Raw genomic sequence first — 17,205 nt, 5'->3', positions numbered from 1 at the left:
TAATGTTGAAGATAACTTTTGTAATAATTACAATTAATCCATAATTTAAATTGCTTGGAGGTTCTTTCATTCCTTTAACTCATGTATCTTATATTGTTGATAACTATTAAGTGGTTAAAAAGGGTGCTTTTCTCCCATTTTTAAAAAATAGGTAAAATGCCAGCACAAGGCCAGTGCACCAATTACAGGCCACCTAATGCCCCCAAATATGGTTTAAGTGGTGCTTAGGACAGGTATCCCAGTATACAGGGATGGATTTTTCTGAACAGAAGGCTGAATACTGCCATTTGATTCCCAGTGGGCATGTCTACACATACAGTTAATACAACTAAATAAACTGTGGAGCATTTTGCAATGCATTAAACTGTTCCTAGGCACAGCATCTACACGTGCATCCAGGACAAAAGCAAATTGAACTGGAAGGAGCAATTTAGGCCAGAGTTGTTCCTGCCCTGTTCTGATCCCTGCAGCAGCCAGGGGGAACATCAGGCTCCAGCCACAGCTGCCCAGGTGACAGTTTGGGCTGGCAGAAGGCACAGGGGCCAGCCTTAGGCTCCAGCTGGCAGTGGCAGTGTGGCCCAGGGTCCAGGGGGCAGCCCCAGGCTGGCAAGGGGCATGGAGGGCCAGGACCAGGCAGCAGGTGCATGTGTCAGGTGGCAGCAGAGCTTACTGAGCCATGAGGCTCCTGCAGCTGCTGAGCCATGTGGCTAGACAGCAGGCAGGACTGTGGCCCTCTGCTGGCTGGGCTGACCAGACGCAATTTACACCCAGGTCAGCATGTACACGTGTGTTGCTGCACAGTAAATAAGTCCACAGTAGGATAGTTCTTGTATTTACAAGTACTATCCTGCTGTGGAGTTTATTAGTTTCCTGCAGCCTAATAACCTTGCATGTGTAGATGCAAGACATTTACTATGGAGCTAGTCAGGCAATTCCACAGTAAACATCTCGTGTAGCTGCACCCAATGAAGAGTATCTTAAACCACAAGTAAATCCCAGTGGCTTCTATCAGATTTCTTGCAAGATAAATGTAAAACTGTAGGCCTGTGGAGGAAAGTGGAAGAGAGTATTTGAAACAAGAGTGGTAAAGGGATTTATCATTTTAGAATGTTGACTTGCAAAGCTGTAAAAGTCCGTGTGGTTTCTCTCTTTCAGAAATCAAAGATGATGCATGTAACAGAACATGTCATACCAGTGCAAAGTACGTATAAAATCCAGCCATGTAGGGGAGGGACAAATAAAATTTTAAGGGACATGGCTGCCCCTGAACTAAGCACTTACTGAAGTGAACCCAGTCAGTCACCATACGCACAAGAGAACACTGGTCAGGACATGAGGTTTTTAGAGAGTAAGGAAAGATATTTTGAAAGATCATTCCATGTGTACAGACTTAAGGCCAGGAAAACAGGAAGAGAGAAGACCTCAAAATCTTTCAGTGATCTGATTTTATTTTCCACTGACCACTTCATTTAAATATTTATCCCAACTACTGTTCAAAATTATACTCTCAGATCAGCACAGAGGAGTTCTATGTATGTTTAAAAAAGCAGGACTCAGTCCTGGGCAGCCCTGTAATCTGCCGAGTGCAGACTTTTGCTCTATCTGTTCTTTGTAGCTCATAACAGGTGTTCTTTTAGCTGTATCAGCCAGATTTACAAAAACAGTCTTTAATTTGAGGCCATTAAATGTTTTGATGCCCAACTTTGGGCCCCTAAATTTCTAGACTGCAAAAAAACAAGGTTTGCATTCAAAAAATGACACTTTTGCACAAGTCATGAGAAAACAGACATGCAATTGCTAGATTTATAGATGGCAAGGATGTCTGCAGGGCTAGAGCAGACACTTGGATGCTTAAAATTAGAGTGTGTAATAAAGTCACTGTGAAATTTTTACATACCTTCATTTTAATTAACAGCATTGTAATAACAGTGTCATATTTCAAAGCTGCTTGTCCATTCGGTTTTATGAGCATCACATTTAGAAAGTTGTAGTGGAAGAATGATGAAAATACAGAGGAAGTGATTATTTTTGATGTAGCACTTTTTTTTTCTCACTATTCTAGCTGTTTTCTCCGGTCTAATAGTAGTGCATATTGCAAGTGTGCAGCTGGGTTTAAGGGGAATGGAACATACTGTACAGGCAAGTAGATTTTGTTTTCTACCTTTTAAAAGAATGTGCTTGAAGTACTTGATGTTCACTGTGAAACAGAAGTGCTGGCAAGAGATGCATGTTTCTATATACGTGAATTGAAAACAGGATTGCTGCCAGTTTACTCAAAATGAATAGATGGCAACAGGTGCGGATTCACAAAAGCAAAGGACAAATCTTTGAGATGTGGTAGAGTGTGGCTAAAAGGGAAGAATGGGGAATAAGGAACATATTGTGCACAACTGGAGCTGGGTTAGTTTGGGAGTGACAAAATCTGGTTTGTGTCTGTTCTCTGTTTCAGACAAAGCCTGTTGAATATAGGCTGATTTGGGGTACAATAGCACTTTTAGTCAGTTCTGCAGTTAGTCTGTTTTCTGAATGGATGCACATTTTCAGATGCTAAAATAAAACTACTTAATGGAGAATTTAAGAAAGAGGCAACTGCGGTTAATCCCAGGTGTTCTTTTGAAAAATTGACATGTCCAGATTTATGACCTAGATTGTTTCCTGCTACGGTACATGTAATTAATGTGATAGTTGCCTTTCCTAATCCTTATCTGATTAAAATAGTGCCCTGGAGAACAAGGGAGTGTTTGTCTCGCCATAATAGGGAGCAGTATCCGAAGTCAAGATTCTGGCACCTGTATTGCAGATGGATATTTGCTATATCCTAGTGGCAGAAGTCCGAGAGCCAGTTTAATCTGCTACCTAGAACTTCTCCGTGTATAAGGGGAGCCCTTGGTGGTGCAGAGCTGACATAGTGGCTCTATGCCAACCCTTCTTGGTTTCTGGTGTTGAAATATTCCTGAGCAGAAAGGCTTATGAGCCAAAATGCCTCCGCATTATGGCTATTCAAGCTTCCAGAAGAGCTCTTTGGGGCCATGGGCATCAGGTTTCTGCATCCCTACACACCTATCTCAGCAGAGCCCAGCCCAGCCCAGGTCACTATCAGGGGCCCAGCATTTTCTGGAATTGAGAAAATGGCAAGAATTTCCATCTGAATAGTCAAAGTACTACACAGTGTACTGCCACCCATGTATTTATGCCATTTTGACTTTGTGTCAATGGGACTTCTTCCTAGAAGACGGCTGAGTGATGTCATAGGACTGTCCATATTAAAAATATTGTATTCGACTGTAATGGCTGAAAATACGACATCTGACACCAGTGCTGTGACAGCATTTTTTAGCATGAATTGAATACCACAGGACTTCTGTTTTTATCAGAAAAGCCCATTGGCCCAGAAGGAAATGCTCACCTTTGTCAAACTAGAGGCTGAAATTCTGATTCCAGAGGTTCAATCTCTGACTTACTAGGCTGGTAGGGGCAAAGCGCTCTGCCCTACAGACACATGCATCCACCTTGGGGAAGCTCAAGGACTGGACACTCATCCAGACATCCTGCAAAGCAAGATTGTTTAAGTGTAGAGGTAAGGAGCAAACTATAGAAAACTTAGGAGAATCCCTATGTTCCCATGAAAATCGTGAAAGCCTTCTCATTTATTTTTCTTTGTCACATGTAGCAATAAGAGATAGGAATTTTGGAAGAACAAATGATACCCACATTAGAAATTCACTTTTTCCTTTTCCCATTGTAATCATTAAGAAATAAATTGGACAATGCAAATTGTTTCTGTGAACTCTTAGATCAGAAAGGTTTGTTTATGAAATGTCAATGAATCTATTTGTATTTAGAGTTATTTCAAATGAAAAATAAACAAATCAAATGCATTAAGGTTTTCTGTCTCCCCTGTGATGCAGCTATTGATGCATGTGAAACTGGTAATGGTGGCTGTTCTGTCAAAGCAGAATGTAGAAGAACCAACCCTGGGAACAGAGTGTGCGTTTGCAAAATTGGATACACTGGGGATGGAATAGTCTGCCTTGGTAAGTGCAAACTGTGTCGGTGGTCCTGTCATAATCTGGAGAGGTAGTACTGGCATGTCTATAGAATGCATATCCCGTATATATTAATACCGCTTAGCATAAGCAAGGGAAGCCAGGGATCCCTAAAGAGATACCACTCTCTGCACCTTTTGCTTTGAAGCAAAATGCAAAAGACTTTTAAAAGAAAATCATATCCACAGAAATGCAAAATGCAAGACTCACCATAACTAGCAATTCTTCTGCATTAATAACTGTGAAGATACCAGAGATCTGAATCCCAACAAAAATAACTATTTGGGGATCCTAATGCTAAGCTTATTGAAGTCAAAAGCTTCCATTGACTTCAGTGGGCATTTGGTTTTGGATTATGGTTCCTTAACCCATTCAAGCATGAAAAAGACTTACCATATTAAACCTCACAGAAAACCATTCTATGAGCAGTATTGTCTGAATGATTACAGTCCTTGCCAAGAAAGTTGAAAAGAATTATAAGGTGCATATTAAGAAGCAAAAAGAATCATATTTATCTCAAATTCACAATCTTAGTACACTTTACTTTACACAGACCATTAAGTGAGAATGTATAAATCATTCAGATCTTTCTGGTTATTTTTGTTATATAAAGAAATCAACCCCTGCTTGAAGAACAATGGTGGATGTGATAGAAATGCAGAATGCACACAAACTGGACCAAACCAGGTAAGTAATATGTCAGGGCAGTCATATAAGATTAGTTTGACCATTTCCAGTTAGAACTAGCAAAAAAATTCTGTCTGATTTTTTTTTTTTTAATTATTATTTTCAGATGCTGGATTTTTGGTATGACAAAGTAGTTTGTGGGAAGTGTCTGCTTTCCTCAATAATTTTCATTTTCTTGTTAAAACCTAAAAAATGGAGAAAGCTAAAAATAAAGCTAAAAAAAAATTGACAGGAAATGTAATTTGGAGGAGAGTCTCGATTAATTTATATTTTTTAGCAGTTTTCATCTGAAAACAGAGCTAGAAGCCCTGAGGAAAAACTTCCATTAGCACAATTGGCATCTCTGGTGCAAATATCAACCACTATGGCTCTGTCCTTACTGAAATCAGAGCAATGGTAGCTACAGCCATTCAAATGTAATTGAAGCTAGCAGTGTTTAACAGTTAGACATTATAATTCAATGATTGTAAGTACAATATGTTTACAACAAATTATTAACTAATAATACTACAGTTCTACTTATTGACACTTGTAATTGCCACTGATTCATGAAAGTAAGTTTAACTGTATAATTGAATTACTTATTACTGTGTTTCTAGTTTAGTACTTCAGACATGCTTCAGTAACTGTGGACCAGACTGTAACTGTATAATCCAGCCTGCATAAAAGGAAAATATAGAAGTGTGTTCCCTAGGAGCAGGGCAAAAAAGACAATGAATGTGAGTCATAGTCAGGTTCATGCTTCCCATTTCCTCTAGGAGGGAAATTATCTGTATCAGTCCTTTTGCTAGCACAGATCACTTACTCCTTCATCTCAACTCTTATGCATGGGACAGCTCATAGTGGGGGGCCTGAAACCACCCATCTAGACGGAAGGGGTCATGGCAGCCCAGCAGTTGCTATGCTTCTTCCTAGGAAGCCCCATAGTTGACCCATCTAGTGTAATATGTTTGATACTTCTATCTTCTGTAAAAGCGTACAAGCAGAGGATTAATTCTAAACCTGACTTGCCTGTGCTTCCCCAAAGAATTAGGAAACAGAACTCGTGGTACAGGTGATATCTTTTATTAGACCAACTAGATATTTGCAAAAAAAAAATCTTTATTTGCAAGCTTTCAGGCACACACACCCTTCTTCAGGCATAGAGACTGCAAAGGTTGCAAAATTTCTCCTAGGTGGAAATGAAAATTCATATTTTATTAATACTCATTTCTCATTTGTATTCATTTCTACCTAGGAGAAATTGTACAATCTTTGCATTCTCTAAGTGTGCCCACAAGCTTGCAAATAAAGAATTTTTTTTTGCAAATATCTAGTTGGTCTAATAAAAGATATCACCTCTTTCATGAGTTCTGACTCCTTTTGCCTGTAGATCAATACGGCTACAACTTGGCTAACTTCAGCATGTTTAGGAGTCTAGTCAATGATACACTGTGGGATAAGAGTATTGGCAAGATGGGAGTCCAGGAAGGGTGATCATGAGATGCTCTGTTCACTAGGGCACCTCTTGGGGTAACAAGGAACAATGGTCACAAACTGACAGAGAGCAGACTTAGGCTAGATATCAGGAAAAACTTCTTCACGATAAGGATGGCCAAAATTTGGAATGGGCTTCCAAGGGAGGTGGTGCTCTCCCCTACCTTGGGGGTCTTTAAGAGAAGGCTGGATAGGCATCTGGCTGGTGTCATGTGACCCCAGCACTTTTTCCTTCCACTGGCAGGGGGTCGGACTCGATGATCTGTTGAGGTCCCTTCTGACCTATGAATCTATGAAACTTGTATCCCCAAAGAGTTAGGTCATTTATTAAGGTATATTTAAAATCTCAGTACACTAAATAAACTGCCATTACTGCTTGGTAGTTTTAGTTTCTGATACCTGAATAATACCTCAGAAAGTATTATTTCATAACAAGAACATAATGTAATGGATGTCCCCAGACTCTAAAATGACAGGTATTAAGTACAACACTTAAAGGAAGACCAAGTAATTTCATTTAGCCATATTAACTTTGCAGCTGTCTAGTAACAGCATGTAGCAAAGAAAAAATCATAGTGTAATTACAATAAGAAATGAATATGACACTGTTGAATAAGAAAATGCCTGTAGCAACAACAGAATGCATTTTATTGAACAAAATGTTTTTGTTTTTTGTAAAAGTATTTCATCACCTTAAAAAGGTTTTAATAAAAGTGCCCTAGTTTCTTTCTTTTATTTTTATTCCAAATATTGTCACCTGATTTACCAATTTAAATAATACGGATAAAAATGGAAGAGGAGTTGTGTTTTCAGCTGATATTTGAAATGGAAACACTGTAGGCGGTGAGATAGAGGCCATTCCCAGATAGCCAGAGCTCCAAAATCAAAACAAGATAGATAGATAGATGTACAAGGACAGATCCTTAGTTGGTTTAAACTGGCATAGCTCCATTGAGACCGATGGGGCTACAGTGGCTTACACCATCTGGGGATGTGCCCCAGGGGGATGACGTGCCTGTAGCTAAAGAAAGGGAAAATTACAAAATGGTTCTGATTATACAATGGGATTCTGCATTCTTTTTTCCCTTCATTTGGCATGAATATCAGCCTGGATGATATAAAACAAATAAGATTAAAAGTTACTGTGATCAAGTTTCATGTGCTTTAGTGTTAATCTGGCTCCTGTCTTCTCCTGATAGGCAGTGTGCAATTGTCTGAAGGGCTATTCAGGGGATGGTAAAACATGCACGTACATCAGTCTGTGCTCAGTGGTGAGTATCTTCTTTTATATCTGTTCATCATTTAAATTTTTGAAATAACACCAATGTGCTTTTGAATTGACATGCATTCAAGCCTATCTTAGAAATGTGTATCTTATCCCAGCTAGGACCCCATTTAGGAAAACATCTAAGCATGTGCTTCAGTGCTGTCAACATGTGATTTGGGCTTTTTCTGTATCAGGCCTCCCTTACAGTACAGTTTAGTGCTTAGCCTGTTCCAAGTTTTTTCCAAGCCTAGAAGTCTGTAGAGCTAGTATGGTTAAGGTACCCCAGTTTCTATATACAGTTGAACAACCATAAGGAGTGATGTTGCCAGCATCACATCTGGCTGCCATTATTCCCCAGCTTGAATGACGAGTTTACCTGTTTATAGTTGGATCACCTGTGGACAGTTGATGTGAACTCAGGTGTTTAAACGCAGGCCTCAGAGGTCATAGCAAGACGTATAAACTACTCTGCCACCACATACACCACCAACTTGCTCACTGGATGTACAAAAAGAGTGTGAAATCATAGCCTTGGACAGACTCTGGTTCATTGTTTGTAAATATGAGCAGAAGCTTTCCTTGTTTCTCTACAGGTGTTTTCAGTTGTTGCTGGAACTGTTTTTAAAACCCCACTGTATAAAATGCTTTCTATTTCTTGAGTACTAGTTTTTTAAGAGAATTCTGTAAGTGCTGTTTTTAGGAGACACAATTAAACAACTGGGTTGAGATAGTAAAATGGGAAATTGATGAGATGAAAACCAATGCCTCATTCCTGTTTTGCTTATTGGCTCCCCTAGCCATGTACTACTGCGGGGCAGATTCCCTAGTTTGCAAAAGGAAGGTAGCACAAAGTAGCTAGGGAACTCTTTGCTGGTGTAAAAGGAAGAAGGGACACTTTGCACTAACTCCTCCAGTGGCATGTTGTCCCAGAGGTAAGTTAGGCCTGCCCCTGTGTCTGCTGAATTAGAGAAATGCCATTCTGCATGGGGTGGGCTCAGTCAGATTGGACAGTCAAGCCCTTTCTCATGAAATTACCCCAGTGCAGAGATCAGCACTAGCTCCGGGCACCATTTGCTTCCACTTAAGCCCTAGTCCTAGCGCTGGCCCTTGGTGTAGAGTTGAATTTTGCCCAAGAGGTGTTATTGAGTATACCTGACTCAGACTAAACTCCCATTTATATTTTCCCTAAATAAACAGTGCAGGAGAAAGCTATAGGACACACACAAGCATTTGCTTATTGGTGTCAGAGGAAAAATCTTCAGTATTTAAAACGAATACATTTTTGCTAGGTGTGTCTGCACTGGTGGGCATAATGTAGTGTGCAAATACCAGGGCTAGCAACCTAGTTCAACAACCAAGTTCAGCTGTAAACAACCTAGTTCAGGTACCAGAATCATACAAAGTTAGAGTTGGCAGGGACCTCAGGAGGTCATCTAGTCCAACCCCCTGCTCAAAGCAGGACCATCCCCAACTAGATCTAGCTACAGCAGCAGAGCATTCTGTACAGTCTAATTTGCTCTGCTACCCAGCAGTCCACAATGCAGACATAGCCACTGAGCCGTAGGTGTTAATCTTTTGTCACCCCTTGGCCTGGCCTGTCAACAGGTTATGTCTCCAAGCTTCAATGGCTGCACAAACAAAATACGCAAAAAATAGAAATCAAAAGCTAGGGGTGAGGGTTGCTGTATATGTTTTTTGTGTGGGATTTATTCCACCAGCTTCTCTTCTACTTTGCTAATTATAATGCTGTTTAAAACACATTTTTTAAAAATGTTTGTACCAAAGGTTGCCTTTTGTCAATTGTGCAGCATGCCAGTCCAACTGTAATGTAGCCAACCTCTCCATGGCAAAGCCTCCCAGAAAATTTTGAATAAATGCAGTTCCCTTTCCATCAGCCTTACTAGAGCTACCCAAATAACCAGTGCACACGCAGAAACCTTACTGCATATGATCAGAAGTATGCTAGGATCCTTTTGGGCAAGATCCTGTGAGGGTGCAGCTCAGGATGGCTCTCCCACAAGAGGTCAGACTAAATGAAGTCCAGGAAGCAAGCCAGGTTGCAGTGTGAAGATCAGATTATCTCAGTTACTCTTGTACCCCAATTCAGGGCTGTACTCTGACCCAGTGTAGGCAGGTACAATGGGTGTAAAAGAGGCTGGAAAACAGACTGAGCAACTGGGGACACCTGTACTTCTCACATTACACTTCTCAGCACAGGGCCAGCTGGAGATGGAGAGCTGGGATAAGAATGGGAGTGTGTTGGAGAAGGATGTGGCAGCTCTGTGTTCCAGAGCTAGGGACAGAAATTACACATAAGCCAATAAAGGGATCGGAAACTAGTTCAAATCTGTAACACAACAGAAGTTCATTGCACATAAACCACTTTCAAAATGGCTAAAACCAATTTAAAGATAAACCTGGATGAATGTAGTATCAGACTTAACTGATTTAGGTTAAATTGGTTTATTAAACTTCTGCCCCAGATCCCCTCCTGATTAAAGTTAACTCACAGTCCCTAAGCATCCTAGGATGCTTTGCACCTCCCCAGCAACCCTCCCCTACTCCCATGATGGGTAGGCTAGGCTTGGCGCAAGCTGTCTGCTCCAGCAGAGCAGGGAGGCATGCTCTAGTGCCCCCCAGCTGCTGGCCTGGGCCACTGCAGGCATGTGGTTGCATTTCTAGAATCAAAAGTGCATGTCTGTTTCTCCTGCTTATAGGTTTAATCTATGCATCTTAGACTAACCTGAGAAGATTGAATCGATTCAACCTTGGGCTTTTTGACTGTACTTAGCCCAGGTGTTTTGACCTACCAGCTACACAGAGAGCAATGTACAACAGCCATAAGATAGAGCATTTGCTGAAGTTTAACCAGCTGAATCTCAGACTTACAGAGGTGGTGTACAGTCATTTGTGGCTCCCCCCCCCCCCCCCCTTCTGAAGAGATCAGAATTCTCAAGGTCCCAAAACTCTCCAGACCCCAGAAGTCTCAGGCTCCAAAAGGAGGCCTGCATGGAAATCCTTTGGGTAGTAGTAAGTCATAGCATGTTACAGCACACTGAGGAGATAAGGAGCAAAAAATGGATCATGTGCTTTGTTTAAAGTGTCAATAATTATTTTGAAAACTTTTTACCATTTGTGGAAATTTCATCAAGTTGGGGTTTTTTTGAGTAGCATGTGGGATTAAGTATTTCCTGTCTGAATACATGAAAATGAAGTTGTGACAAACTAAAATTATTTTGGCAACACTACACCAACTAATTAGATTTTGTTTGGTGTTCATGATCTAATAAGAACAATGGTGGCTGCAGTGAATTTGCAATCTGCAATGACACAGAGCTGACAGAGCGGACCTGCACCTGTAAACCTGATTATATTGGGGATGGATTTACATGTCAAGGCAACATCTATCAGGTAAAACATAACATTCCTTTACTGCCACGGAATAGTTTTCAAATAGTTATGTAAATCAATAGTAATCCCTTAAAACAGGGGCAGGCAATTATTTCAGGCAGAGGGCCACTTACTGAGTTTTGGCAAGCTGTCAAGGGCTGCATGGGTAACCCCATGCCTGGACAGGTGCCTCACTCCCAGGTTGCCATCTTGTGAAGTCCTGACCCCTGACCTTTGTCACCAGAAGTCCCTCCCCTTGGCCCTGGAAGTACTCCTTTCAGCAAGGGGTTTTGTCATCTTGGAACCAGAAAAATACCAAATTATATTATAAAACACGAACATCTAAAACATTCATTAATTTGATTTCAAAAAAATATTTTTGTCCTGGTTTACATCCATTTGTGTAGTGTACATAGAGGTTATTGTATATAATAGCTTAATATGAAGTCTTACTCTTGTATATTGTTGTGGGGGTATAGGTTTGTGGGGGACTGTGGGTGTGTGGGGGCATGGATAGGTGTCAAGGTATGGATGTGGGGTGAGGGAGCATGTGGGTGTGTTTAGGGATATGTGGGTGGGTATGGGGTTTGTGGAGGGTTGTGTAGGGGGGAGGGTGGCTGGGGTGAGTGAGGGTGTGTGGGGGTCTACATATGACAGTGCAGGGGGGTGTGAGTGCATGTATATGGTGGGGTGTGCATGTGGAACACCCTACAAACACACACACACACACACAGCGTCCCTCCCTACAGATGCACACGCACGCACGTACACACATGATGCAGCTGGGAGCCACATAGTGCTGGAACAGTACTAGGGCAGGAAGGCAAGGAAATGGCTGAGGGTGGGGCAGGGGTGGGCTGCTGCATCCTGGTGATGGCTCCCCCTGGGTCCAACTGTTCCTGGCTCTTGTCATCTTTGACAGGCAGCCAGAGGCAAATAAATATTTTCTAAATTTTTTAGGGCCCCTGTGGGCCAGGTAGAATGGCCTGGTGGGCTGGATTTGCCTGGCAGGCTGTATTTGGCCCACCCCTGCCTTAAAAATATGTCAATTCTGCTTAGATAAAAGATATGATTACCTCAGTATTTCCTTCTCTCTTCCATAACTGTAAAGAATACCTCTAGTTTATCTGGTATATTCTAATGTACAGCTGCTGTATGTTAGGTAGTTTGTGAACGATCAAAAAGGGCTTGTAAATTGTGGATGGGACTAGAAGTGAATAAATGGCTCCTATTTTACCATTGAACTTCAGCACAAATCATTCAGGGCTAAATTTTCCAATGCACCAACAAGTGTTAAGTATCTCAGCATTGGATGCCCAGCTTCGAACACCCACAGCCTCAATTTCAGAGATTTTAAAATTCCCATTTCTCCAGCTGACATGAATGGAAATTACAGTGCTCAGGGCACCTCTGAGAGAGGTATACACTGCAGCTGCACCAGGTAATAGCAGGAATGCTTCCAAACATGCCTACCTATTCCTCCCACCCTCACTCACAAACTACAGACTTAGACATGTGCAAGTAAGACTGTCCCAGTCTTCTCCAGTGGCTGCTGCCAAGGTCACTAGAAACCAAGATATTGAGAGAAATCATGAGGAGACATTTATGAAGTGTCCTCACCACTGCAATGTCAAATTTGGATCATGTGCGAGGACACAGGTAAGTGGTGTATTCTTGGAAGCATCATCTCCCCCATTTACACAAGTCATATAAACTGGGCAGAGACAAAGTCCTGAACTTTAAAGAGCAAAGGTTTGCTCCTCCACATCTAGTAACAAAAGGTCTAGAACTGAAAAGGTAGAAGGGACTTTATGTTATCAGCAGTAATATCTCAGAGATGATGTCCAAGACACATTTCCTCCTCAGTTTATTTAGCATGAATCTGGTCTTTACCTGTTAAATAAGAAGCATCCTGAAGTTGTCACTAAGTCATTCCCTTCCTGCTTTTTTCTCCTTCTTCACGGATGCTAAGAGATGGCTGTGTGTTACTTCTTACCATTCTTCTGCTCTGTGTACAGTTAGTTCTCTTAGCCCAGGGGTGGGCAATTATTTAGGCCCAGAAGCCACATAGGGAGTTTTGATGAGCTGTTGTGAGCTAGATCAGCACCCCCACCCCCACACCCCACCAACTCACCAAAACTCCCTATGGGGCTTTGGGCAGGCAGAGAACAGTGTTTGGAAGCAGGGCAGGTCAGGGTCACAGGGCCAGGTCACAGGGCAATGACAGCTCTAGGCCAGGGCCCAGGCCAAGCCCCAGTCTGCTCCCTCCACACCTGTCTTGTGGAAGAGGTGGGGAGAGTTGGAGGGGTTCGTGTATTGTGGGGGGCTGCCTGGGCACTAGGTTCCAGGAGCCAGCCAGAGGGGAGGGGAGGGAGGGCAGGCATGGGAGGCTTATGCAGCAGAGCTTACCTGGGTGGTGTGGTCCACAGCTGCCCCCAAAGCATGTCACATGGGGCCAAGCCCCGACCACTCATTCCCAAGCAGGCCGCGCTGCGCTCGCACGCACCAGCCCAGCCCTGGACCCAGCCCCAGCCAGTGCATGCAGCTTCTGGTGGAGCTGTTCCCAGTTCTGCCGCAGCCAGCCAAGTGCTGCTCTTCTCCTCTCACCTCCAGCGGTGGCTTTTCATCCTGCTCCTGCACTTGCTTCACTGCTCCAAGCAGGGGGGAGCTCCAGCTGGGCAGCTTTAGCCTCAGCGTGAGGGGCTGCAGCTCCAACTCTCAGCTCCCTTCTTCCCACTCCACCCACCTAGTGATGATCAGCCACCTGCAGGTGGGTGTTGAATGCCGGGGCACATGCTGAGCCTCATATGCTGGGGTAGGGGCCACCCAGATGAAGCTTCCTCCCTGTCTGCCCAGAGCCGTACAGCAAGGGCCGGAGGAGGAGTTGCAGCTGGAGGCAAGAGGAGCAGAGTAGCACCTGACCAGCTCCAGCCACACTGAGAACAGCCCCGCCAGAAGCTGCCTGTGCTGTCCAGGGCCTGGACAAGCAGGCGGGAGCATGGTGTGGGCTGCCCCAGCAGGAGTGGGTGGGGTTTGGCCCCATGTGGAGTGCCACAGGGACAGCCATGGGCTGGACCCAGTCAATTGGCGGGCCGAATCCAGCCTGCGGTCCGTATTTTGCCCACCCGTGTCTTAGCCCCTCCTTCAGAGGTCAGACTTCTTAAACATGTTCAGTAATTTTTCTTTCCTTTTTGTTTAAAAATTTTAAAATTTTTAGCAGCCTAAAGCCTGAGACTCACTGGAGGGCCTCTTCAAACGTACAAACATTTATCCTCCTAGTCCTAGGTGTACTGTCTCTTTCCATTAAGTAGAGGCCAGTAGTTGTCAACGCACAGCTTGAGACACATTACAGGAATGTGGGCCTGAGGAAGGGTACTGTAATACCCAAAAGCTTGTCTGTCTATACCAACCATACAGTTGGTCCAATAAAAGATACCACCCACAACACTTCTTGCCTCTCACATACCTCCTGGACTATAATGGCAACATCACCTCAACACTATTAAAGGAATGTGGCTTTCAGACAGTACTGAAAAGTTACCCTCTAAAATTCAGATCTTTTTAAAGTGTGCCAAGTTGGGCAACCCAAATCACTAGTCATTTTTTTTAAATGTTGACATATATATGTAACTTTCCATAAAGATCCTACTTTATACAAGACAAAAATGCCTACTCTTTCATTCTGGGTCAGCTCAAAAAAAGTGCATTCTGCATTTTGCAGGGGGTTGGACTAGATGATTCTCAAGGTCCATCCCCGGCTTCTGATTCTGCGATCCTTTCCAGGTTGTAACCTGTAATATTGAAGTTTTGTTTGGTGTTATTGGGTTTTCATAATAATAATAACTATCAAAGAAAGAAATGGAGTAATCTGACATATAGCTTGCATGACAGTATAGTAAGAACATGAATGTTACTATTCTTAGATTCTCAAAGCAACTGCTTTTTGAAAAGCTAGTGAGATAAGGAATATCATGAGCCAGTTAAGAACTACAGAAATAATGCAAATGGGTACTGTATATTCTAGACCAGCAAGTTTCCTTTCTAAAACAAAGACTGCTCTTTCCCCATTATATGCAATCATTATATTTATATTCTTCAAGCAGAATCCTAAATTCACACATTTCAGTTAAAGTGTTCTTTTATTCTTGGTTGCAGGAGCTTCTCAGGAATAGCAATACTTCCATGTTTTATTATCACATGAAGGTAGGAAATTTTTTAATTACATGTTTATTTTTGTTGCCTTCTCTCTTAATCTGAGCTCATAGCCTAACTGAGTCTGATTTTGGCCAATTATTATTGACCTTGGAGACTTTCAAGAAGAAAAGGTGTTCTGCTGGTGACTCTACTCCTCAACTCTCTTTAGGGCTGGAGTCATCATGCACTTGTACTCTGTTATCTTGGACAGAAAACTGAGGTTTGCCCACTCACAGTCAGTGACCCACTGGTTCCTTTCACATCCACATTGGGATGTGGACAACTGCATTCTGCTTACCTGCTGTGCTTTTGAGTGTACATAATACTTTTCATCACCTTTCTGAAAACCTGTAGGATGAGGTCACACGCTTTTAAGCAGCTACTGTGTGCTCCTCCAGTTACAGCAACATTTCAGCAGATGGTGATGCAATTCTTTTAATGTAAGCATCTGTATGAAGACACTCCTAACCCATTGAACTGGACGCTGAACTGTTAGTAAAGAGGCCTGAGTTTTATTTCCAGCTCTGCCTCTGTCCAGCTGTGTAATCTTGAACAAGTCGCTTCACCTTTCTGTTTCCCTTTTATTCTTTGCCTTTTCTATCTAGATTGTTGGGAGAGATTTCTCTGACCAGTAGCTTGCAAAACGGGGGCAGCTGTCTCAGTTTGATCCTATAACAACATTAAAATTATACATAAGTGCATGTATGCAGGAGTGTGTGCGTGCACACATCACTATAAAAACACTTCTGGACTTTTCTAAGCAAAGAGTTATCCTCACTCTATTGCAAGACCTGTAACCTTTCTGCCTTGCTACTGAGCCTGGTTTTCCCCCTCACTTTTCAGCACTCCTTGTTCATTGTCATAAAGACAGGCAGCATATAACAGAATAAATTGCCATCAAACGGAAGAAGCTGAGAGAGCATGGTCAGGCAAATCCAGCAGAGAAAACACTTTAAAACCTGCAAGGGTAAAGGGATTGAGAGGGGACAGTCCACATGGCAGCAGTCTATTTTTCTTGCCCTCATATTTCCTTGTGGTGGGATGAACAAGGGGATTCAGTGTGAGGCAGGTGGTGAGCAAAAGCAAGGTGGTGAGCAGTTGCAACTCCAGTTCAACAGAGGACAAAACAGAGGCCCCTGGTATATTTTGAGGTCCTAATCCCCAGTACAGTCTATCAACTGGGTAGAACTGTGCACATTAATTTCTGCTCTGTTCTTTTAAACTTTCCAGGGCATTGCTATCAATGATCTCACAGGCTCTGGACCATTCACTGTGTTTGCACCCAATAAAGAAGCATTTGTCAATGAACCACAAGTAAGTCAAGGACAAAAGGACTTCCAGTGAGTCAGCTTTCCATGTTATTCTTTCCTTGCCTTTTTACTCCTTCATTTCTTGCCTTAGGCTAAATACTGGATTACCAGTGGAGTGATGCCCCAAATCCTTCGGTACCACATGGTGGCCTGTGCCAGACTACTCTATAATGACCTCACAACAACTGCAAATGTCACTTCTCTCCAGGGGGATCCCATCCAGGTCAACTACTCAGAGGTAACAAAATGGTTAGAGTCAATTGTTAAAGCAACACAATTGCCCATTTTCATTTGGCTTTTTTAAATCAAAATGTTCCCTTTTCCCTTCGTTTGGTTTTACAAATTAATACAAAATAAATACATTCAATAAAATAAAACCCTGATAAATGTAAACCTCTCCATTTACTATGCTAGGTCTCTACTCTCCAAATGCTCAACTCACGTATGAGCAATCTTTCCTCACTTGGAAAGTTCCATTGACTTCAAAAGGATTACTTTTGTGACTAAGTATTGCAGGACCCAGTTCTAAATTATGAAAAATAGGGCCTTTTTGTTGCAGTGCTTTGCAAACAGCGTGTTAACTTTGTCATGTTAAAGGGGTTTGATTTCTGTGTCTTCTTTCTGCACATTTCCATGGAAAACACATTTGTGTTACCTTTTCAGAATTCATTGTATTTGAACAACAAAGCGAAGATAGTATCCAGCGATGCTGTTGGCACAAATGGCGTGATCCATGTCATAGATAAAATCCTAGTCCCACAACATATTCAGCAGTTCCCCACAGGGGAGTCAGGCATTAAGCGGGTACGTTTAGTTCACATACATATAATTTCCA

The 17,205-nt window shown here is 42.4% G+C and overlaps 1 protein-coding gene across 2 annotated transcripts in view; it reads left to right on the top strand.

The window, feature by feature from the left end:
• Positions 1–17,205, top strand: part of STAB2 (stabilin 2) — a 138,923-nt gene that overhangs the window by 87,574 nt on the left and 34,144 nt on the right. For both annotated transcript variants that reach the window (XM_019489317.2, XM_014608426.3), the window contains 10 exons: positions 1,156–1,201; positions 2,063–2,139; positions 3,909–4,034; positions 4,660–4,733; positions 7,409–7,480; positions 10,768–10,887; positions 15,022–15,069; positions 16,291–16,374; positions 16,462–16,608; positions 17,034–17,174. In XM_019489317.2, the coding sequence (XP_019344862.1) occupies positions 1,156–1,201; positions 2,063–2,139; positions 3,909–4,034; positions 4,660–4,733; positions 7,409–7,480; positions 10,768–10,887; positions 15,022–15,069; positions 16,291–16,374; positions 16,462–16,608; positions 17,034–17,174 (935 nt within the window). The remainder of the gene's footprint in view (positions 1–1,155; positions 1,202–2,062; positions 2,140–3,908; positions 4,035–4,659; positions 4,734–7,408; positions 7,481–10,767; positions 10,888–15,021; positions 15,070–16,290; positions 16,375–16,461; positions 16,609–17,033; positions 17,175–17,205) is intronic.

The sequence above is a fragment of the Alligator mississippiensis genome, chromosome 4 (assembly GCF_030867095.1).
Source record: "Alligator mississippiensis isolate rAllMis1 chromosome 4, rAllMis1, whole genome shotgun sequence".
In the NCBI taxonomy this organism is placed as follows: domain Eukaryota; kingdom Metazoa; phylum Chordata; order Crocodylia; family Alligatoridae; genus Alligator; species Alligator mississippiensis.
The sequence above is the reverse complement of the archived record's forward strand: the minus strand, read 5'-3'. Positions and strand labels throughout refer to the sequence as shown.